The following is a 17,630-nucleotide window of genomic DNA, read 5'->3' on the forward strand; positions in this document are numbered from 1 at the left end:
GGGTCAAGCAGCATCATCCTTCTCCCTCTTCAGCATGTTCCAGAATTGCTGCTCTGGGGACAATTGCCTCCACAAACTTAACAGCACTTCAATGGGTTGCCTATCAGTTTTCTTTTGAGCAACCCCAACCAAAATCAAATCAATCTACATCTCTGTGCAGGTCATCCACTGGGGCCACATTTTGTTCCAAGAGATGGTCCCTTGTGGAAGGGAAACCTTCCCCTTTTCAGTGGCACAGACTCCCTGGTCCTGCCTACAGCCCTCTGCTTCCCTGAGAGCCACCATGGAAGTAGTCACCTCACATACAGAATGAGGATGGTGGCCAGGGAGCCTAAGGCACTCAGGAGCGTAGAGCCCAACATAAGGTCCCTTATGTGGGAGGTAAAGCTTCATCATCTGGCCCTCAGATTGAACATAGCCTGCTACATACACATCTCCTGGATTACTTGCACCAGATCTGGATACAACTGCCATTACTCACTATTTCTGGTATTTCTCTGGCATCTTTTCATACCATTCAAATGGCCACCATCAGCCAGTCAATTATGGTGTAGTCGCCTTTGCTAATAACCATCTGCTCACTGGCGATTACTGATGGAGGAGGGATGCGTCGTAATGGAGGCCAACTTTTCCATTTCAGAGACAGAGTGGTGATACTGTTGGCTTCCTCATCCCAAAGGCAAGGCATCCAGGCAATTAGGGGTTTCCCCGAGTGCTGCTAACACTGTTTAATTCCAACAGCTCAGTTGGAGTATAGGCACTGTATGACATGTGCTCTGTCATGGTAGAGGCTCCCTGAGCCCAGCCCTGTGGCCCCAATGGCTGTTCCTGCTCTATTTTCTGATGGACTACTGGACAAACCCACAACAGATGTTCTTCCTCCTTGGTATCAGACTAAGCAGGGGTCTCTGAGATGGTGGGCCCAAGCCCACAATAATGGCAGCCTCTAATTCTCATTACAAGCTGTGTATCTGGGTCTCCAGGTGCTCTGCATGTGCCTGGAGGTCCCCTACCTCTGCTGCATCCCACAGGGACTGAATGTGCATCTCCTGTAGTACAGTAAAAAATGCCCATCCAACTCTGCTGGCACAGGCACACTCTTTCTCAGTGCTCTGTACTTCCAAGTGCTTCAGTGCCCTCTCCATGCTCACAGGGGACCTGTCCACCACCACCCATGTTTCCACTCAGGCCCATCCTAGCAGCATGACTGCCACCAGATACCACAACCCATGCTGGGGCCACATGGCTGACCTGGGATCACTCAGGGAAGGGCTTGCTCACCTTGGGATCCTACTGACTATGTCAGTTGTTAGGTTCCAACCTGAGCTGGGTTCTGAGAGGAGCTGGTGGACAGGTGGTGGGTGGCTGAAAGAATACTGGAGGGATTGTAGGCAGTTGGGACATGGCTTTATTCTCTCTTCTGTCCTACGAGTCAGCAGTGCAGTTATATTACCCACAGACATACTGGCTCAAAGCCAGGTATGAGCTCACACAAACAGGTTACATGAAATGGCTACATAATGCCTGGGATTGTGCACTTGCACTCCAAACCTGCTGTGTCACACCATACCAGATGTCTGCCTCAACCTACTCCTGACAAGCATAGCCATTTTCCTTACAGGAATAAATAATTTTTGAAAAATGCATAGTTTTCTCTCACTGATGACATGTAGAGACACTGTAAAGGACAAAGGTGGCAAGTGCAATTTCCTATGGTCAAGTTAGCTACCTCCGGGGAATTCTCCTGGAGGCACAATTAGTGTCTTGGTTTGCCTTTTTCTATTTCTCTTGGGTGGAAAGTTGTTCCTCATAATCACCACAAGGTGTCAGTAGAGTCAATTGGGCAGAAATTAGAAAAGGCCAATTACTCTCAAATCTTTCTCCTGCGAAGGGAAAAGAAAACATGTTTCCTAACAGTCTGAGGCACCTTATTGAAAGCATTCTACAGACTTTCTTTCTCTCCCTCTTTTTTCTTTTCTTCTCTTCCCTCCTTCTCTTCCTTCCTTCTTTCTTTCTCTTTCTTGCTTTCTTTCTTCTTTCTCCTTTCTTTCTTTCTTCCTTCCTTTCTTTTTTTAGGGTCTCACTGTGTCCACCAGGCTAGAGTACAGTGGCAGGATCATGACTCACTAAGCCTCAACCTCCCAGTCTCAGTTGATTTTCCCACCTCAGCCTCTTGAGTAGCTGTGATTACAAGGCATGTGTCACCAGATCTGGCTATTTTTTTTTTTTTTTTTAATTTGTAGCGATAGGGTTTCGTCATGTTCCCCAGGCTCGTCCCAAACTCCTGGACTCAAGCTATCTGCCCACCTCAGCCTCCCAAAGTGCTGGGGTTACAGGCGTGAGCCACTGTGCCTGGCCCAGACTTTCTTGAAGAAGTGAAAGATTTGATGAGTATAATCAGGTTCCAAATCCCAGTGATGTATTGGGGTTGACGTTAATTTTAGACATAGAGTATGGAAGTGAAAGGGGAAGGAAAGTTGGACTATGGAAGTGAAACCAAAGGGAAGTAAACAGACAATAGAACTCAAGTTCACTGAGCATCTTTCATGTCCCAGATATCAAGGTAATTGCTTTGTTAAGGTCATCTCAATACAACTTCTATCTTAAGGTAGGTGTCATTCTCATTTGACTTGGGCTGGAGAGGCATTGCTACTTGAAAGAAGCCATATCAATGACTGACGTGGCAGTGAGGTTGAGCCTAGGATAAAAAGTGGCTTTGAGTGTGCCTAAAGGGCTGGATGCCTTCTCTGATAAACAAGTCAAAGCTGAAGAGATACCCAGGGGAACTTTGAAGACCAGAAGTGTGACTGGATAATCAGTAAAACTTCTGGTATCCAGAGTGCTGTGGTGGTGGTGAAGATATGGTGGCAGGGGTGAGGAACAAAGCTGGAGTGTGAATACAGTAGATGGATACACCAATTGTGGATTCTGGGTCACAGTCCTCTCCTGTGGCAGAAGGTGGCACCATGTGATTGATAGGGGGGAGGTGGATTTTCAAAGAAAGGACTCTCTCTCTCTCTGTCTCACTCTCACTTGCTCTCTCTCCCCACCTGACACATGCATACAAACACATGTGTTTATCCTTACGTTCTTTTAGGCAGAAGAAGGTATACTTTACTCTGTGTTCGAATAGTTAGTACCCTGTATACATTCCTAATTTCATTGTCATCTCTGTTTCCCTTATTTGACATAGTGTCTGGTATCCAATAAGTATCAATAAAAGTTGAATGTCCACAATAGGTAAATAAATAAAAGAAATGGTGTGTGGCAGTGTGGGGTGTAGGGGGGCAGGTGCAAAGGACAGAGAGAAGCCATAACGAAACAGATTTTGAAGATAAAGCTAAAATCAAAGAATCAGACAGTCCAGTTTTAGACTGGAAAAAAACAGCAGAGAAATGGTCTGGTTACCAAAATATCTGATACAGTGAGTATGATCCCTGCTATAGTGGTTCAGAGCAGAGAAACATGACCAGATATTTCAAAGAAATGGAGTTTATATAAAATTGAAATACTTTTCTCTGTGTGTGTGTGTGTGTGTGCATGTGCATGCGCGTACGCTAAGACTTAACATTTATACACAAACAATTGGTCTTTTCTAAAATAAGAAAATAAGAATGAACTGGTTGGTGCTTCATAACAGATAAATATTCTTGGTTAGCTTTTGTCCACTCATTAGTTTTGCTTTAATATTTGATGGGGAGAAAATGGAGTTCAAATTTGGGTTTATGTCTGTCATAATTGACTTATTCTGTATTTAAAGAAAGAAACAAAAAAATAAGATTTTATTTTGAAGCTAGCTACTTTTCCATACACCACGAGGCTTCATCATATGGGTCTTGCCTTTATACAATGATGAGTAAAATACAGGAGATAAAATACTAGCACCCATGAGAAAGGAGTCTTAACACCACAACGAATCAGTTAACACCTGTTGACCATTCAGGGGTTAAAAAAAAGTTGTATCCTTTGCTTCACTGTGTTTTTGGAATCATCATACTGCCTAGTTTTCTGGGAAATGTCTATGACTATATGACTAGTCTAGTAAACAGTAATTTACAGGTCTGTGCCTTTGCTGGGTCAATGTCAGGCAAATCAAGAGATCTCCAATGAACACATACCTTAAATGATAGTGAAATAATTTTTTTTTTCAAATGTTCATTACTTTAAAAGCTTACATTTAGAAAACTTAAGTTTGCTTTTTGATAAAGGTTAGGTTTTCTGTGTTATCATAAAAATCAACTTTCTGATGAATATTTATCCTTTTTTCCCTAAGAATTCAATAGTTCTTCATATCCAGGGCCATGAGTCATCTTTGAGGACATGCTAGAATTATCGACGAAACTGCGAGGTAGGAAATGCACACTCTGGAAGAGACAAAATATGTTAGGTCTTCAGACTTCATTCAGATTCAAGACAGATGTACAGATACCATTTTCTCCAACTGTATACATAGAATTCTTAGCTAATCCAAGGTAAGTAGAGCAGATCACTAGGTTCTTCAATAATTGCAATTTGTCACCCTAGTATTCATTCTATTCTCTTTAATAAAATTTTGGAGAAATCAAGGTTTTTTAATTCAGTTAAATAAAGCCATGAGTCCATAGGGGTGGTATCCTATGGAATTTGATTCAACAATACATGTTTAATATATCTTTTAAGAGGAAAAAGAATTTTAGGATCACCAGGAGGAAAAGCAGAGCATAAGACATTCACTGGAACTAGTCACATGTGTAAATGCCCTTTACCGAGTCAATACTAATCAAGAGACTAGTGGTTGTGGCAGAAATTGTTTCTGCTTAGGAGGGAGGCAAGCCGGGTTCTAATGTCCTCAGCACAGGCACGAACTCATAGCATAATGCCAGGCAAGCCAGGCAAGTCATTTGACTTCTCAGAGTGTCATTCCCTCCATTGACAAAATGGGAAGATGGAACCAGTTGATTTCTCATGCTTAACTATTTTCATATCCAGTGAACTCTCAGCTTGTCAGCTACTCAACTGCCATCTGCTTTCCTTCTCTGCCTTCCATTACCAGGAAAATGACCTGTGCCGTTTCATGGCTGTCTGATATTCCTTCTACTACTCTTTTTTTTCATATATATATATATATATATATATATATATATATATATATATATAATTGCATTTTAGATTCTGGGGTACATGTAAAGAACATGCAGGACTGCTGCATAGGTACATACATGGCAATGTGGTTTGCTGCCTCCACCCCCATCACCTATATAAGGCATTTCTCCTCATGGTATCCCTCCCCAACTCCCTACCCCACACTGTCCCTCCCCGAGTTCCCCCACCACAGACCCCAGTGTGTGACGCTCCCCTCCCTGTGCCCGTGTGTTCTCATTCTTCAACACCCATCTATGAGTGAGAACATGTGGTGTTTGATTTTCTGTTCTTGCATCATTTTGCTAAGAATGATGGTTTCCAGGTTCATCCATGTCCCTACAAAGGACATGAACTCATCATTTTTTATGGCTGCATAGTATTCCATGGTGTATATGTGCCACATTTTCCCTGTCCAATCTATCATCGATGGCCATTTGGGTTGGTTCCAAGTCTTTACTATTGTGAAAAGTGCTGCAATGAACATACATGTGCATATGTCCTTATAATAGAACGATTTATAATCCTTTGGCTATATACCCGGTAATGGGGTTGCTGGGTCAAATGGAATTTCTATTTCTAGGTCCTGAGGAATCACCACACTGTCTTCCACAATGGTTGAACTAATTTACATTCCCAGCAACAGTGTAAAAGTGTTCCTATTTCTCCACATCCTCTCCAGCATCTATTGTCTCCAGATTTTTTAGTGATCACCCTTCTAACTGGTGTGAGATGGTATCTCAATGTAGTTTTGATTTGCATTTCTCTAATGACCAGAGATGATGAGCTTTTTTTCATTTGTTTGTTGGCCTTTTCTATGTCTTCTTTTGAAAAGTGTCTGTTCATATCCTTTGCCCACTTTTGAATGGTTTTTTTTTTCTTGTAAATCTGTTTTAGTTCTTTGTAGATTTTGGATATAAACCCTCTGTCAAACAATCCTTCTACTACTTTTGGTGACATAGCTAGCTCATCACAGTGTAGAGATAAGATACACCTAGACAAGATTAAGTTAGGCCAGCCAGCACACTCACCCCAGAGAAGTCAGAGTGAGCCTGTATCCACCGCAGCACAGAAGTGAGAACAGCTAGGCAGAATTCTAGCACAGTGCAAATCAGCATCAGAGACAGAGTTCCCTGAAAGTCAAGAAATAAAAAAAATTGGTGGCACCTGGGTCAGCTGAAGCCTTCATGCCTAGTTGAGAGGTGCCCATAGAGATGAAGACCACCTCAACCACTAGAGAATGAAGTAAGGACATCATCAGGAAAACAAAACTGCTCCTCCCACACCACACAATTGTCTAAATTCAACTCCTTCACTTACTCACTTCCTTCAGAGGAGAAAGGGAGATAAGTAGTAACTAAATCAACTAATCCACTTCATACACTTCTTTCTTACTTATTTGAGACATCGATAGTTCTGATGACATTGTCCACTCAGTAAGAAAGCCGTGTGGTGCCATAACTCCCAGGACTGAGAATCAGCAGCTCCAATTCTAGCCTCACCTTTACTGCTTAGTAGCTGTGTAAGCCTGGACAAGTCTCTCTCTTTCTCTAGCTCCTGTTTCCTTATGTATGAAACATGAAAACTAACATTTCCTTCTCAGAGATTTGTGAGGATCAAGGAGGTTTTGACTGCACAAGTCCTCCATAAAATTCAGTATTGACATCCCCATCTATGTGTCTATGTGTCTAGGTATCAGAGCCCCTTTGGATTTGTTCTTGATTTTTCTTGTTTTGTTTTGTTTTTTTCTTTTTTCTTTCTTTCTTTCTTTCTTTCTTTCTTTCTTTCTTTCTTTCTTTCTTTCTTTCTTTCTTTCTTTCCTTTCTTTCTTTTCTTTTCTTTTCTTTTCTTTCTTTCTTTCTTTCTTTCTTTCTTTCTTTCTTTCTTTCTTTCTTTCTTTCTTTCTTTCTTTCTTTCTTTCTTTTTCTTTTTTTTGGTGACTGGAAGCCTTAGAAAAAACAATGAAGGTAGTAAACTCTCAGAGTTGCTAATCACCAACACCAACTCAAAAGGATAGGTTCTATCACTTCCATCCTGAGACATTCTTTGCGCAGAACTGGCCAGCCCATAATAAAAGGAAATAATTTGACCACATGAACTTTTGTTTTGTGGCATTTACACATAGTTAAAGAGAAGATACAACTTGTTTCCATTCCTTAGAAATAGTTCCAGCAAGCAAGAGCAACAGAATCTCTCTTATTTCCAATGTAAAATTGTCTCATTTTGAATTTATACTTTATCACTCCCAAATTTCTCTTCAGAATTTTTCCCAAGGAGGAATTGGCTGTGCCAGGTGTTAATTTGTACTAATTACTGTCAGCCTCATTTACTTGTACTTTTTCTCATTATACCATTCCCTTGAGAGCAAGGTCCACTTTATAATGAGTGCTCTACCAGCATGACTGTGACCAGACCTTTCTATCCATCCATCTTCCTGCTGAGTTCTTGGCTTATCTCATTTATGTGATTACAGGACAATAAATATTCTGCAACTGATTTACTCTTATGTTGCCTGTTTTCCTCATAGCGTGTTGCTGACCATGCACATGCTCCTTAATTTTTCAACTTCTGAAATATTATTTCTATTAGCCAAATTTCCTTATTTTTCTTCTTCCAAAGAGATCGAATTCTCCTGCAATCATTCAGTTACACTCTCTCCCTCTATTTCTTATCTCCTGATTCAATATATCATACTCCTTTCAGCTATAACAAAAAGCAACAATAACGTTGCATTCTCACGTGCTCGGTACTATTTATTATTGTGATCATTAGGAGAAGCCCTTACCTTCTAACCCCATATTTCCTATTCTCTTTTTCTTAGTATTGAATCAGGTGTCTTCTCAGACCAAATAAACTCCTTACCGCACACACATACTAGGTTTTCTTGTTGGCATATTCTGATCATCTAGGTCTTTCTGTTCTGTTTCCATTCTTAATCCACCATTCCATGTACCAAGATTTGCAGTTTGACAAACTCGTATTTTAACTTTCCAAAATTGGATTAGTTTGATAATTAAGAAACTCTACAAACAATAAGTTAAAAGTTTTTCATCATCAACCTTGTTTAACATTTTCAATTCTACTCTATTAGTATGTAATCCCCTTAATCTCATCCATGTAGTCTCCTTAGATTAATATAACCCTGGCCTCCCCCCCATATGCCCAAACCAGAACAAACAGAGAGATTTTCAAAAGAAGAAATAACAAGAAATCAAGGCTTTTGAATGCCTCATGAAATTAGAACGTCCCATCTAAAAATACTTACAGCCAGACTGGCTTTGGCTATATAGCAGTCCGTGGTATCAATTGGATCATAATGGTAAAAATAACTCCTGGTTGGCGTATTATTTTTGTCCAACTCACACTGCAATAAGGCAGGATTTAAGGCAGCCAGATTGACAGACAGGAGAATGAAACCCACCAGAGCAGACAGAGCACTCAGAATGCTTCCAGCCTGGCTGCTGTGCACCTAAAAGAGAAATGCTAATAAGCCAGAATCTCTCTTATACATCTTTGCCATTAAATTGTAAGTTATTCCCTTCTGTGTCTCCTCAGGAGGTCTGGGATTGATCATTTATTGCTATATGACTCTCCAGTGCCCAGCAAAAATCTCAGATTCTCCAAGGTAAATCTTGGCTGAATGAATGAATATATGAACTGGTTTCCCTTAAGTGGGACCTCGGTGATGTTGTAGAGAATGTTACTCTTCTAAATTCTTTCTCTGGGACAGATAGTAGGGTCTGGATGAGGCTTTGCTTGCAACATTACCACGAGAGCATGACCCAAAGCAAAGGTAGCAATGTACTAGATGCAGTTTCTCTCTTGCTCAACTCAGAAACCCTTGGTGGAAGCATCAGCCACACAGAAAAAGTAGATACTGTATTAGCATGGTGCAAAAGTAATTGTGGTTTTGCCATATGGGAAAAACCACAATTATGATTGTATCAACCTAATAGTTCACGCTTGCATGCCCATTGCCTCTCTCAAAAGCACACCTCTCAAAGATGAGGGGCTGGTTCTGAGTCTCAGGCAGGCCCTGGAACCTGGGTGGGCATATGATTGGCCACAGAGAGGGCAGCACGGGACGGCTGTAGACAGAGGACTAGGTGCAGGCCCAAGGATGGTGTAACATGTGGGAGGCAGCGGGGAGTAGAAAAAGAAGGTCTGAACTGCAGGTCAGAATATTGAGGTCACAGTACTAGACTTGTCTCAGCTTATTCCCTTGGATACTCAGTTCCTTGGTTTTACTTCTCACTGTGGTTCTCACTTCTACATTGATGAAGTGAAGGGAATAAATAAACATCTCAGAAGTGACTTCCTTTCTCCTCCAACTCACACAGAAAAGAGAATTGAGCTAAGAGCATTCTGAAAACTGTAGTTATAGGTAGACAGGCTCCAGGGCACACCCCACAGCTGTACAGTAGAGTGTTAGGGCACTTCTTCTTTTAATAAGTGGGCACTTCTTTTAGGAACTCACCAGTTGATGCTTTGGGACCCTGATTTCCCAACATAATGACTAAAGTGTATACTCCTGGGGCTCCTAGTAGCCAGTGGTAGTCCCGATTCCCAGAGTATATATTTCTTAGAATAAGCTAGATTCCCATTGAGATGGCACTCTTCTGCAATCTCAGAAAGGGCTGGTACAATGTGTGACAAGAGGAGAACTCACTAAAGCCTGGAAATCTCTAGTGAGTCTGAGCCCACCCTGAGACCACAACCTGCATCCTTGAGCTTCCTGCATGTTCACTGTGGGATTGTTCTCCGGGGTAAGAGGCCCAGATATTTCCTCCTAGAAGTCTGAAAATACTACCCTTGTGCCAGGTTATACCCAGTATGATTGCCAATAGCCACACTGACTATTTATATTTAAAGTAAAATTAAGTGAAATTTTTATTCAGTTGCACTCTCTAGATCTCACAGCATTGATATCCACGTGACGGCAATATTGTACAGTACAACTGTAGTGCATTTTCATCATTATAGAAAGTTACATTTCATTTCCATCATCATAGAAAGTTACATTGAACAGCACAGATCTAGTTAGCATTGTGGAGTCTAACTGAGGGTTCCAAATAATGATATCTAAATACTGATGGGAAAAGGAAAGAATTGGCATTTTTTTCTGAGCACTCTCTCTCACTTCCTTGCTTCCTTTGGGAGATTTTCATAGCCAGAGATTTCAAATTGAGTTTCTGTGCAATTACATTATATGACATTCTCTCACATAATCTCCAATATCAACCCCTTGAGGGATAACAGATTGATTGAAGAGTTAATGAAACTTTAAAGACAAGAAATTCTCCCCATAATCCAGCCTTTCTCTCTCTGCCACTTCCAACTCTAGTTTTTGCTGGAATAAGGGATTAAAAACAGGTAAAGCTTTTTACTTTCTTAGCCAATACAAATGACTAAAGACAACTTTTAAGGGTGCTAGAATTTATACACAAACAAAATAACACTTCTGGTGAGATATATGAAAGAATACACTCAGCCAGCACTATCCAAAATTATTGAAGTCCTCAAGGAAAAGGAAAATCTGAGAAAGTCTAGAGGAGCCTGAGGAGACATCATGACTAAACGTAATGTAGTGTAATGTAGCGGCCTCTGTGTACACCTCTGTGTGTGATGCGGCGGCCTCCGTCTACACCTCTGTGTGTGACGCGGCAGCCTCCGCCTACACCTCTGTGTATAATGTAGCGGCCTCTGTGTGCACCTCTGTGTGTGACGTAGCAGCCTCCGTGTACACCTCTGTGTATAATGTAGCGGCCTCTGTGTACAGCTCTGTGTATACTGTAGTAGCCTACTTTGGATACTTCACAGGAACAACACTTCAACTCATTTTTGTCAAAGGTTGTAACACCCGGGCTTAAACAGTGAAACCCAATAGACCTCTTTATAACACTGTCAGCTTCCGTGCCATTGAAAACCTGAATTGGAAGGCCAATTATCAAAAAAGGACATCATAAACAAGCACAATTTTGCTGTGGCACATTCTTCGGCATGGGCAGAGGGAATATTGTAATTCTCTGAATGCAGACTTTGATGTAGGGTACAATAATTGGAGAAATGTGCTCTGAACAAGGATACAGAGGATCCAGGCCCAACTCCTCATTTTAACAACAAACTGCTCTGGAACTAAGTTTTCAGCTTTTGAAAGTAGAAAGACTGGCCTTAATGAGTCCTAAGTTTCATTTTGATCTCTTTGATTGTGGGTTATAGTTCTCAAACTCACCAAAGACATGGTTAACCGTTTCTCTGTGGTGATTGATAGAGAGCCAGCGATGATAAACTAAGATAAAAGAGAAGATAATCAGGTCAGTTTTTACGTGCAGAGTAACTGTGATGTCACTATCACAATGTTCACAGAAAACTGTCATGGGAAAGACTGTCATGAATCAATGAGGTAAGATCCATTTAAAGACACAGATTTTTCCCTTCTTCCCATATAACATTCAGATAGTATCAGAAAAAAAAGATAGCAGAAATATATCCCAATAAACAAAACGAAGACCTTAAAAGCCAGGAAATAATTTTTGTTTTCTTAATAAAAATGAGGCAATTTTGGTGTAAGATGTTCTCTAGAATAGAATTTGAAAGCAATAGCATTAAAAGAGAAAAGAATTGAGAGAATCATGTGGTTTTTGTCCTTCATTATATTGATGTGATATATCATATTTGTTGATTTATATAGGTGTTGAGAAACATTAAGTTTACCCTGCCCCCATAGCTCCCTTGTGGAGAATACCTTTTAGTTTGCAATTAGTGGGAGGTGGGTAACAGCTGCCTACTTGGTATATTTTTGAGTTATGAGTAAATTGAGAACACCTGTTGATTAATAAGAATCACCTGTTCAAGAGAGAATAACTACATGGATGAGGATCTGCTCAGGGCCTTCATCCTGGAATGCTGAGGCTCTCAGCTTGAGAGTCTGCTGGCCCCCCCAGTAGATCCACTGTGTTGTTCTATGTGGGTGTCTGCCTCTCATTACCTTCAATGCCGCCTGGGTGGGGTCTCCCAACTAAGCTGATAATCAGCACGTAGGTTGAACCATTCTTGTACCCCGGAATAAATCTCACTTTATCATGGTGAATGATCCTTCTAAGATGTGGTTGAATTCAGTTTGCTGGTATTTTGTTGAATATTTTTGCATCAATGTTCATTATGGATATTGACCTATAGTTTTCTTGTAACGTTCTTGCCTGGCTTTGGTATCAGGGTAATGCTGGCCTTATAAAGTGAGTTTGAGAGTATTCCTTCCTCTTCAATTTTTTGGAAGAGATAGAGAAGTGTTGTTATTAGGTTCTTTAAAAGAAAGTAAAAGATGGGAGAAGTTAACAGATGTGGGAGGTCAGAGACATGGATCTTACGTTGCTGGCACCCCAGCTTAAGGTAAAATGGTCAATGAGAAGAGAAGGAAAGACAAAAATGAATGGCAGAAATCCTTCAAGGCTGTGTTTAAAAAATCAGAGACATTGTTTTCATCCTTTAAAGTATTCATGACCTAATGAATTTAGAGCCATTAAGAAACAGAAAATTCTTTGACAGTTAAAAAAGAAAGGAGGGGCAAAATCCAAAGAAAAGTTATGATTACTGTGACCCAGACAATTAGTTATGTGTCTTTATAAACAAATGGCAAGTCTTTTAAAAAATGAACTAGGTGCCTCTCCAGTGGTGGACTGTGCTTAGTGACTTGTTTTGAAAGAGTATAGAAAGAGGAGGAAAAAACATAGTAATTTTAGAGAGGAGAAACCTGGAAATACTACCCCAACCACATGATCAAGGTTAATTGTGTCAGTGACATTATGTTGGTAGCATGACCCTTGCTATGACTTGATGAAATGGTGCTTTACCTAGTCCAAACATCAAAAAAAAAAAAAAAATCAGACAAACCCAAATGTATAGGAACATTCTATACAAATCTCAGCCAGCACTACCCAAAACTATCAAAGTCCTCAAGGAAAAGGAAAATCTGAGAAAGCCTAGAGGAACCCAAGAAATCCTCATGGTGAAATGTTACATAGTGTAATGTCGCAGCCTTGCATGGATCTTGGAACCGAAAAAGGTCCAAGTTTGGGGAAAATCTTGGGGAAAGCTGGTGAAATCCAAATCCAAGTGTAAGTTTAGTTAAAAGAAGAAAAATGGACAAGACACACAAAAAGTGGACTTCTTGGTGCATCAAATAAGCAAATGTAAGAAAAACAAATAGCTACTGAACTGAAGGAAAAAACATCTATGAAAGAGAAGCTTAATTATGAGAAAGAATCAATCTAAGAGAAAGCATTTCTCTGAGAAAAGGACTGTTAAGTCCTTTTGAAACCCCAGAGCTGCAGCTATTTCAGAGGAATTTCCAGGCCATCACTGAGGTGTAGATATCTACTCAGCCTTCCCTGGGAATCAGTCAGTGCAGTAAAAGTATTTTCAAAATGCTCAGCAATGTAAATTCTCCTTCCTCCATAATCCCCATAAGCATGAGGGGATCACAGTGTGGTTTCTCTGTGAGTGTATGATGTCTTCCATTGACACTCATTTTTTTTTTGTATAAAATATTCATTCCCAACTTAATCCTAATTCATGGATTTTTCCCCCTAAATCTGGAGAGAAGTCACTAGCTTCATCAGAGTTCAAGATGATAAGATGAAAAATAAGATGATTTTCAAGAGAAATGCTTATTTGAGTCTGACAAGAAATTGATCTGAAATCAGGCAACTCCTGGCATTCTATCCTACTCAATCCTCCCAGAACTACACACACAGGAGAACAAGTTTCACCATCAACTCCTTGGTTCTGGCAGATCACACAGTAATATGGCAGGTGGAAAAGTCTAAGTTATTGGAATCTTCCTCCCATCTTCACTCCATCATGCCCTCCTCAGAAACTACTCACACACAAGGGTCCTATGAATGGGTAAGCGGACTTCAGCAGCGTAGAAATCACTTGGCTAAAATTTGGAGAGAAAGATGCAGATGCCAAAATAATCCCCAAGCTCAACACCTTTATGCCACACAAGATCTGGATAGTCTGTGGGAAGAGAAAGGGAAATTGAGGATTAAAACCAGCATTTGTAAAGACTGGGTCTTTTTGCCTCTCCCACAGTGCTAATATATTATCACCTTCAGCAAGATCCCAGTGAGGAGACAAACCCTGTGGAAACTCTGGAGTGAGAAACATAAAAAGACATCCTGGAGGGTGTGTGGGTCTGCCACAAAAGCCACAGTCTTGGGTGTCTGGCAGGTGCTCAGCAAGGCTTCAGGCATTTCTGCCTTTCAGACGCTGGTCTGCTCATGACCCCTGCTTCTAGCTCACAGCAGCTGCTGGGATCTGCTTTCCCAGCTCTCAGGACCTCTGAATCCATGACTAGTGGATTGTCTTTCTACCTGTCTGCAAGCAGGGCACCTGAAAGCCCCACATTCTCTGCAGTAATGGCAGTGCAGAAGTCCCTCCCCTCATCCCCCAGACTCCATTGGACACGGAGCTTGGCCCTCTCTGGTCACCTCCTTGGAAACTGCAGTCCAGAACCCTGTAACTGAAGTTCTGGAAGCTCTCTCTCTTTTTTTAAACTTTTAAGTTCAAGGGTACAAGTGCAAATCTTTATATAGGTAAACTTGCATCATGAGGGTTTGTTGTACAGATTATTTAATCACCTAGGTATTAAGCCTAGTACACATTAGTTGCTTTTCCTGATCCTCTCCCTCCTCCCACCCTCCACCCTCTGAAAGGCCCCAGTGTGCACTGTTCCCTTTTACATGTCCATGTGTTCTCATCATATAGAGGCCATCACCCTTAGCAAACTAACACAGGAACAGAAACCAAATACTGTGTGTTCTCATGTATAACTGAAGTCTGTCTTAGGGGGCAGTTTCCTTCCTGACATCCACCTCAGAGATTACAGCTCTATTATTATTTACCAAGAAGTTTTCTAGACCTTATGTAACATGAGCCTCATAGAAACCCACAATTGTACATGAGGCAAAGAAACCAGTCCCACCAGGTCCTGAAACCCAGTCAGACAGAGGGCCTCACCTCACATCATATAAGTGCAGAGGCAATTCTAGAAACCAAAACTCTGTGTTTCCCTCCCAGTCCAATACAGATCCCTTCTTTCTCTCCTTCCTTCATGCAATACAGCTTCTTTCATTAATTTTGGATGAGATGAAAGGCAGACAAACCAAAGGTGAATATCATTTCCATTCTCAAAAAGGTAAGGAAGAAAGAGAAAAAGGAGTTGTATTTTTTCTGTAATTTGCAGTGAGGGGAAAATTCTTTGCAAAAACCAGTGTGAGTTATTAAGCATGCAATTGTGAAATACAGACATATATATAATATAATTACATATTATAGATATGTATATATTTATGTATATATATACACACACACACACATATATAATATGTAATTATTTACCACCATTACTTTTGTAAAAGAAAATTAGAGAAGTACTGTATTGTAAAAATACAAAAACAACAACAGAAAATCAATTCCTCATATTCAGAATAAGGGAAAAAAAACATTTTAAGACAACCCCTTGTGGAAAAGTTCTGCAACAGTTTTCTCCAAGTGGTTCCTACCCTGGACTTGCTCTGGCAAAAATGAAGGGTCTAAGAGTCTCTACACTCACAACAGCTGTCCAGTCCCAAGATACACATCATCACTTGGAACTTCCCCCAACCCACCTCCAACACATCCTGAATTAAATTTACCCCAATAACTTTGACTTCTGCCTGTAGATATTTCTTCAGGCTATCCTGCCCCTGGTTGGTGGCTGAAGGTTTCTCTGCTTGGGAGAAGTTGATGACATTTGATGGGAGCACTATGATGGTCTCATTGGGAACAGGTTGTGATGTCATGATGGTGCTGCCAACTATGGAAGAAAAAATAGATTTAGCTTTTAAAAAGTACAGAGCTCCCTGGTTCTGGCTCCAAAAACTGTTAAGTCAGTCTGCCAATTAGTCCAGGCTTAGCCTGCCCATTAGAGAAAGGAACTGATAGTATAGAACAGTGAAAACCACACAATCTTGGTTTCATGAGGATTTTTCCATCATGTTTGACACAGTCCATTACAGATAATAGACACATTACAGGGTGGCAGCAACATCAGTTTTGAGAGGTCCAATGTCCAGAGGCAAATGGTCACACAAAATTTGCAAAATGTAACAATCTCCCTTTCCCCAGTCCTACTGACAATGACTGTATTGCCGTATATTTGATGAATTTTCAGACTAATAAATGAACTCTGCTTATTTATTTTTTGTCTAATCATACTATTTATTAGCATTCATCTTAGGTATGTTTATCATATTTTACTCGACATGTTTTTAGTTTATCCTGGAGTTCTTTTAATCCCTACAACAGTTCTGCATCTAAGTCAGTAAAAACATGTAATAAATAAGAAAACTCAAATAAAGTTTAAGTTATGAACACAAATAGTATACATGTTGTATAAATGCATGGCCTAAAATTAATGCTGAAGAAATATTTGCAGTTACCTTTATTGTTCAACCCTGTTCACACAGCCGGGAAGCTCTAAAGCCAGTCTTGGATCTCAGCTTTCCTTGAGTTTGAAGCCTTTGCATAAATCTCTACATCATTCTACCTCTTCCTACGTTTCCACCTGGCAATGCCAGCCTGTGTCTGAGTTTACTCGGGCTGAAGAAGCAGCTGCATGCAGTGGTATGAAGACAAGTCTTGGAGTCATCTCACATAGGTTCCCGTCCTGGATCCTCCCCGCTTTTTAGCATAAAGACCAAGTAGGCTGCGGTATTTGTTGCTGAGCTCACTTGGATCTCTTTTCACTGCACCATTCTCAGCCCACAGACTGCCTGGTTTACAAACAGTCCAAAAACATTTGAAGAGACCAGAGCTCTTCTGCTAATTACACAACACTTAGGTAAGTGACTCACTGAGTTCATGCAATAAGTATACAGCAGAAACAGAGTTAAAAACAGATATTCCTTCCATTTGCCCACTCTATTTTCAAAATGCTCTAGTGTCTCTTAACTGCTGTCAAGGAGTTTCAAGTCAAGTTACTCGTCTAATGAGGTCACAGCAAGGAAATGGTGAGATGAGAAAAGTCTTCTAGCATTACTTACTTGTGCCCCTTGGTTCCAGCTGAGTGTTCAGAAGCTCCCAAGAAGTTTTAACTCTGGGTTCTCAGACAGTCCCATCAATGGTTTCTACATACCTTCATCTTCTGAAAGTCATCCACCCTTCCTTATTCCAGTGTTTGCAGCTACACAGGATGTGATACTCACAGATTGTAGATTTGTGAAATGTGCCTGCACTTCCTTTTCTGTAAACTTCTGGCAACTTCAGAATAATCATTAAAAGAAACAACTTATATCTGTGAGAATTCATGAGTCACGGAGATTTATGTGTGAATTGTCACTTAGAGGTGTACAAGTTACCTGCTATTAGGCCAGTCTGATCTTAGAACCTCATTTTTCTAATCTGTTAAATAGAGGAGCAATACCAACACTGGAGAATTGTCACAAAGATGAGCAAAAATATTTATAAAA

At 40.6% G+C, this 17,630-nt stretch overlaps 2 protein-coding genes across 4 annotated transcripts in view; both read right to left on the minus strand.

Moving 5' to 3' along the window:
• Positions 1-3,753: 3,753 nt before the first annotated feature.
• On the minus strand, positions 3,754-17,524 carry MS4A6A (membrane spanning 4-domains A6A). 3 transcript variants are annotated; one of them, XM_039471377.2, is made up of 7 exons: positions 17,367-17,524; positions 15,816-15,976; positions 14,002-14,136; positions 11,351-11,407; positions 8,384-8,587; positions 6,150-6,251; positions 3,754-4,364 (listed from the first exon to the last, which is right to left on the minus strand). In XM_039471377.2, the coding sequence occupies exons 1-7, from the start codon at positions 17,467-17,469 to the stop codon at positions 4,269-4,271; spliced, it is 858 nt and encodes a 285-aa protein (XP_039327311.2). In that variant the 5' UTR covers positions 17,470-17,524; the 3' UTR covers positions 3,754-4,268. The 3 variants fall into 3 exon arrangements, with proteins under 3 accessions (XP_039327311.2, XP_039327312.1, XP_039327313.1); XM_039471378.2 differs by lacking the exon at positions 17,367-17,524 and adding an exon at positions 17,205-17,301; XM_039471379.2 differs by lacking the exon at positions 17,367-17,524 and adding an exon at positions 16,602-17,198.
• Positions 17,375-17,630, minus strand: part of LOC101054211 (membrane-spanning 4-domains subfamily A member 4A-like) — a 53,072-nt gene continuing 52,816 nt past the window's right edge. Inside the window, exons 9-10 of the mRNA XM_074401538.1 lie at positions 17,520-17,562; positions 17,375-17,421 (exon numbers count right to left, since the gene is read on the minus strand). Coding sequence (XP_074257639.1) covers position 17,562 — 1 coding nt within the window. The 3' untranslated portion in view covers positions 17,375-17,421; positions 17,520-17,561. The remainder of the gene's footprint in view (positions 17,422-17,519; positions 17,563-17,630) is intronic.

The sequence above is a fragment of the Saimiri boliviensis genome, chromosome 6, assembly GCF_048565385.1.
Source record: "Saimiri boliviensis isolate mSaiBol1 chromosome 6, mSaiBol1.pri, whole genome shotgun sequence".
Classification (NCBI taxonomy): Eukaryota; Metazoa; Chordata; class Mammalia; order Primates; family Cebidae; genus Saimiri; species Saimiri boliviensis.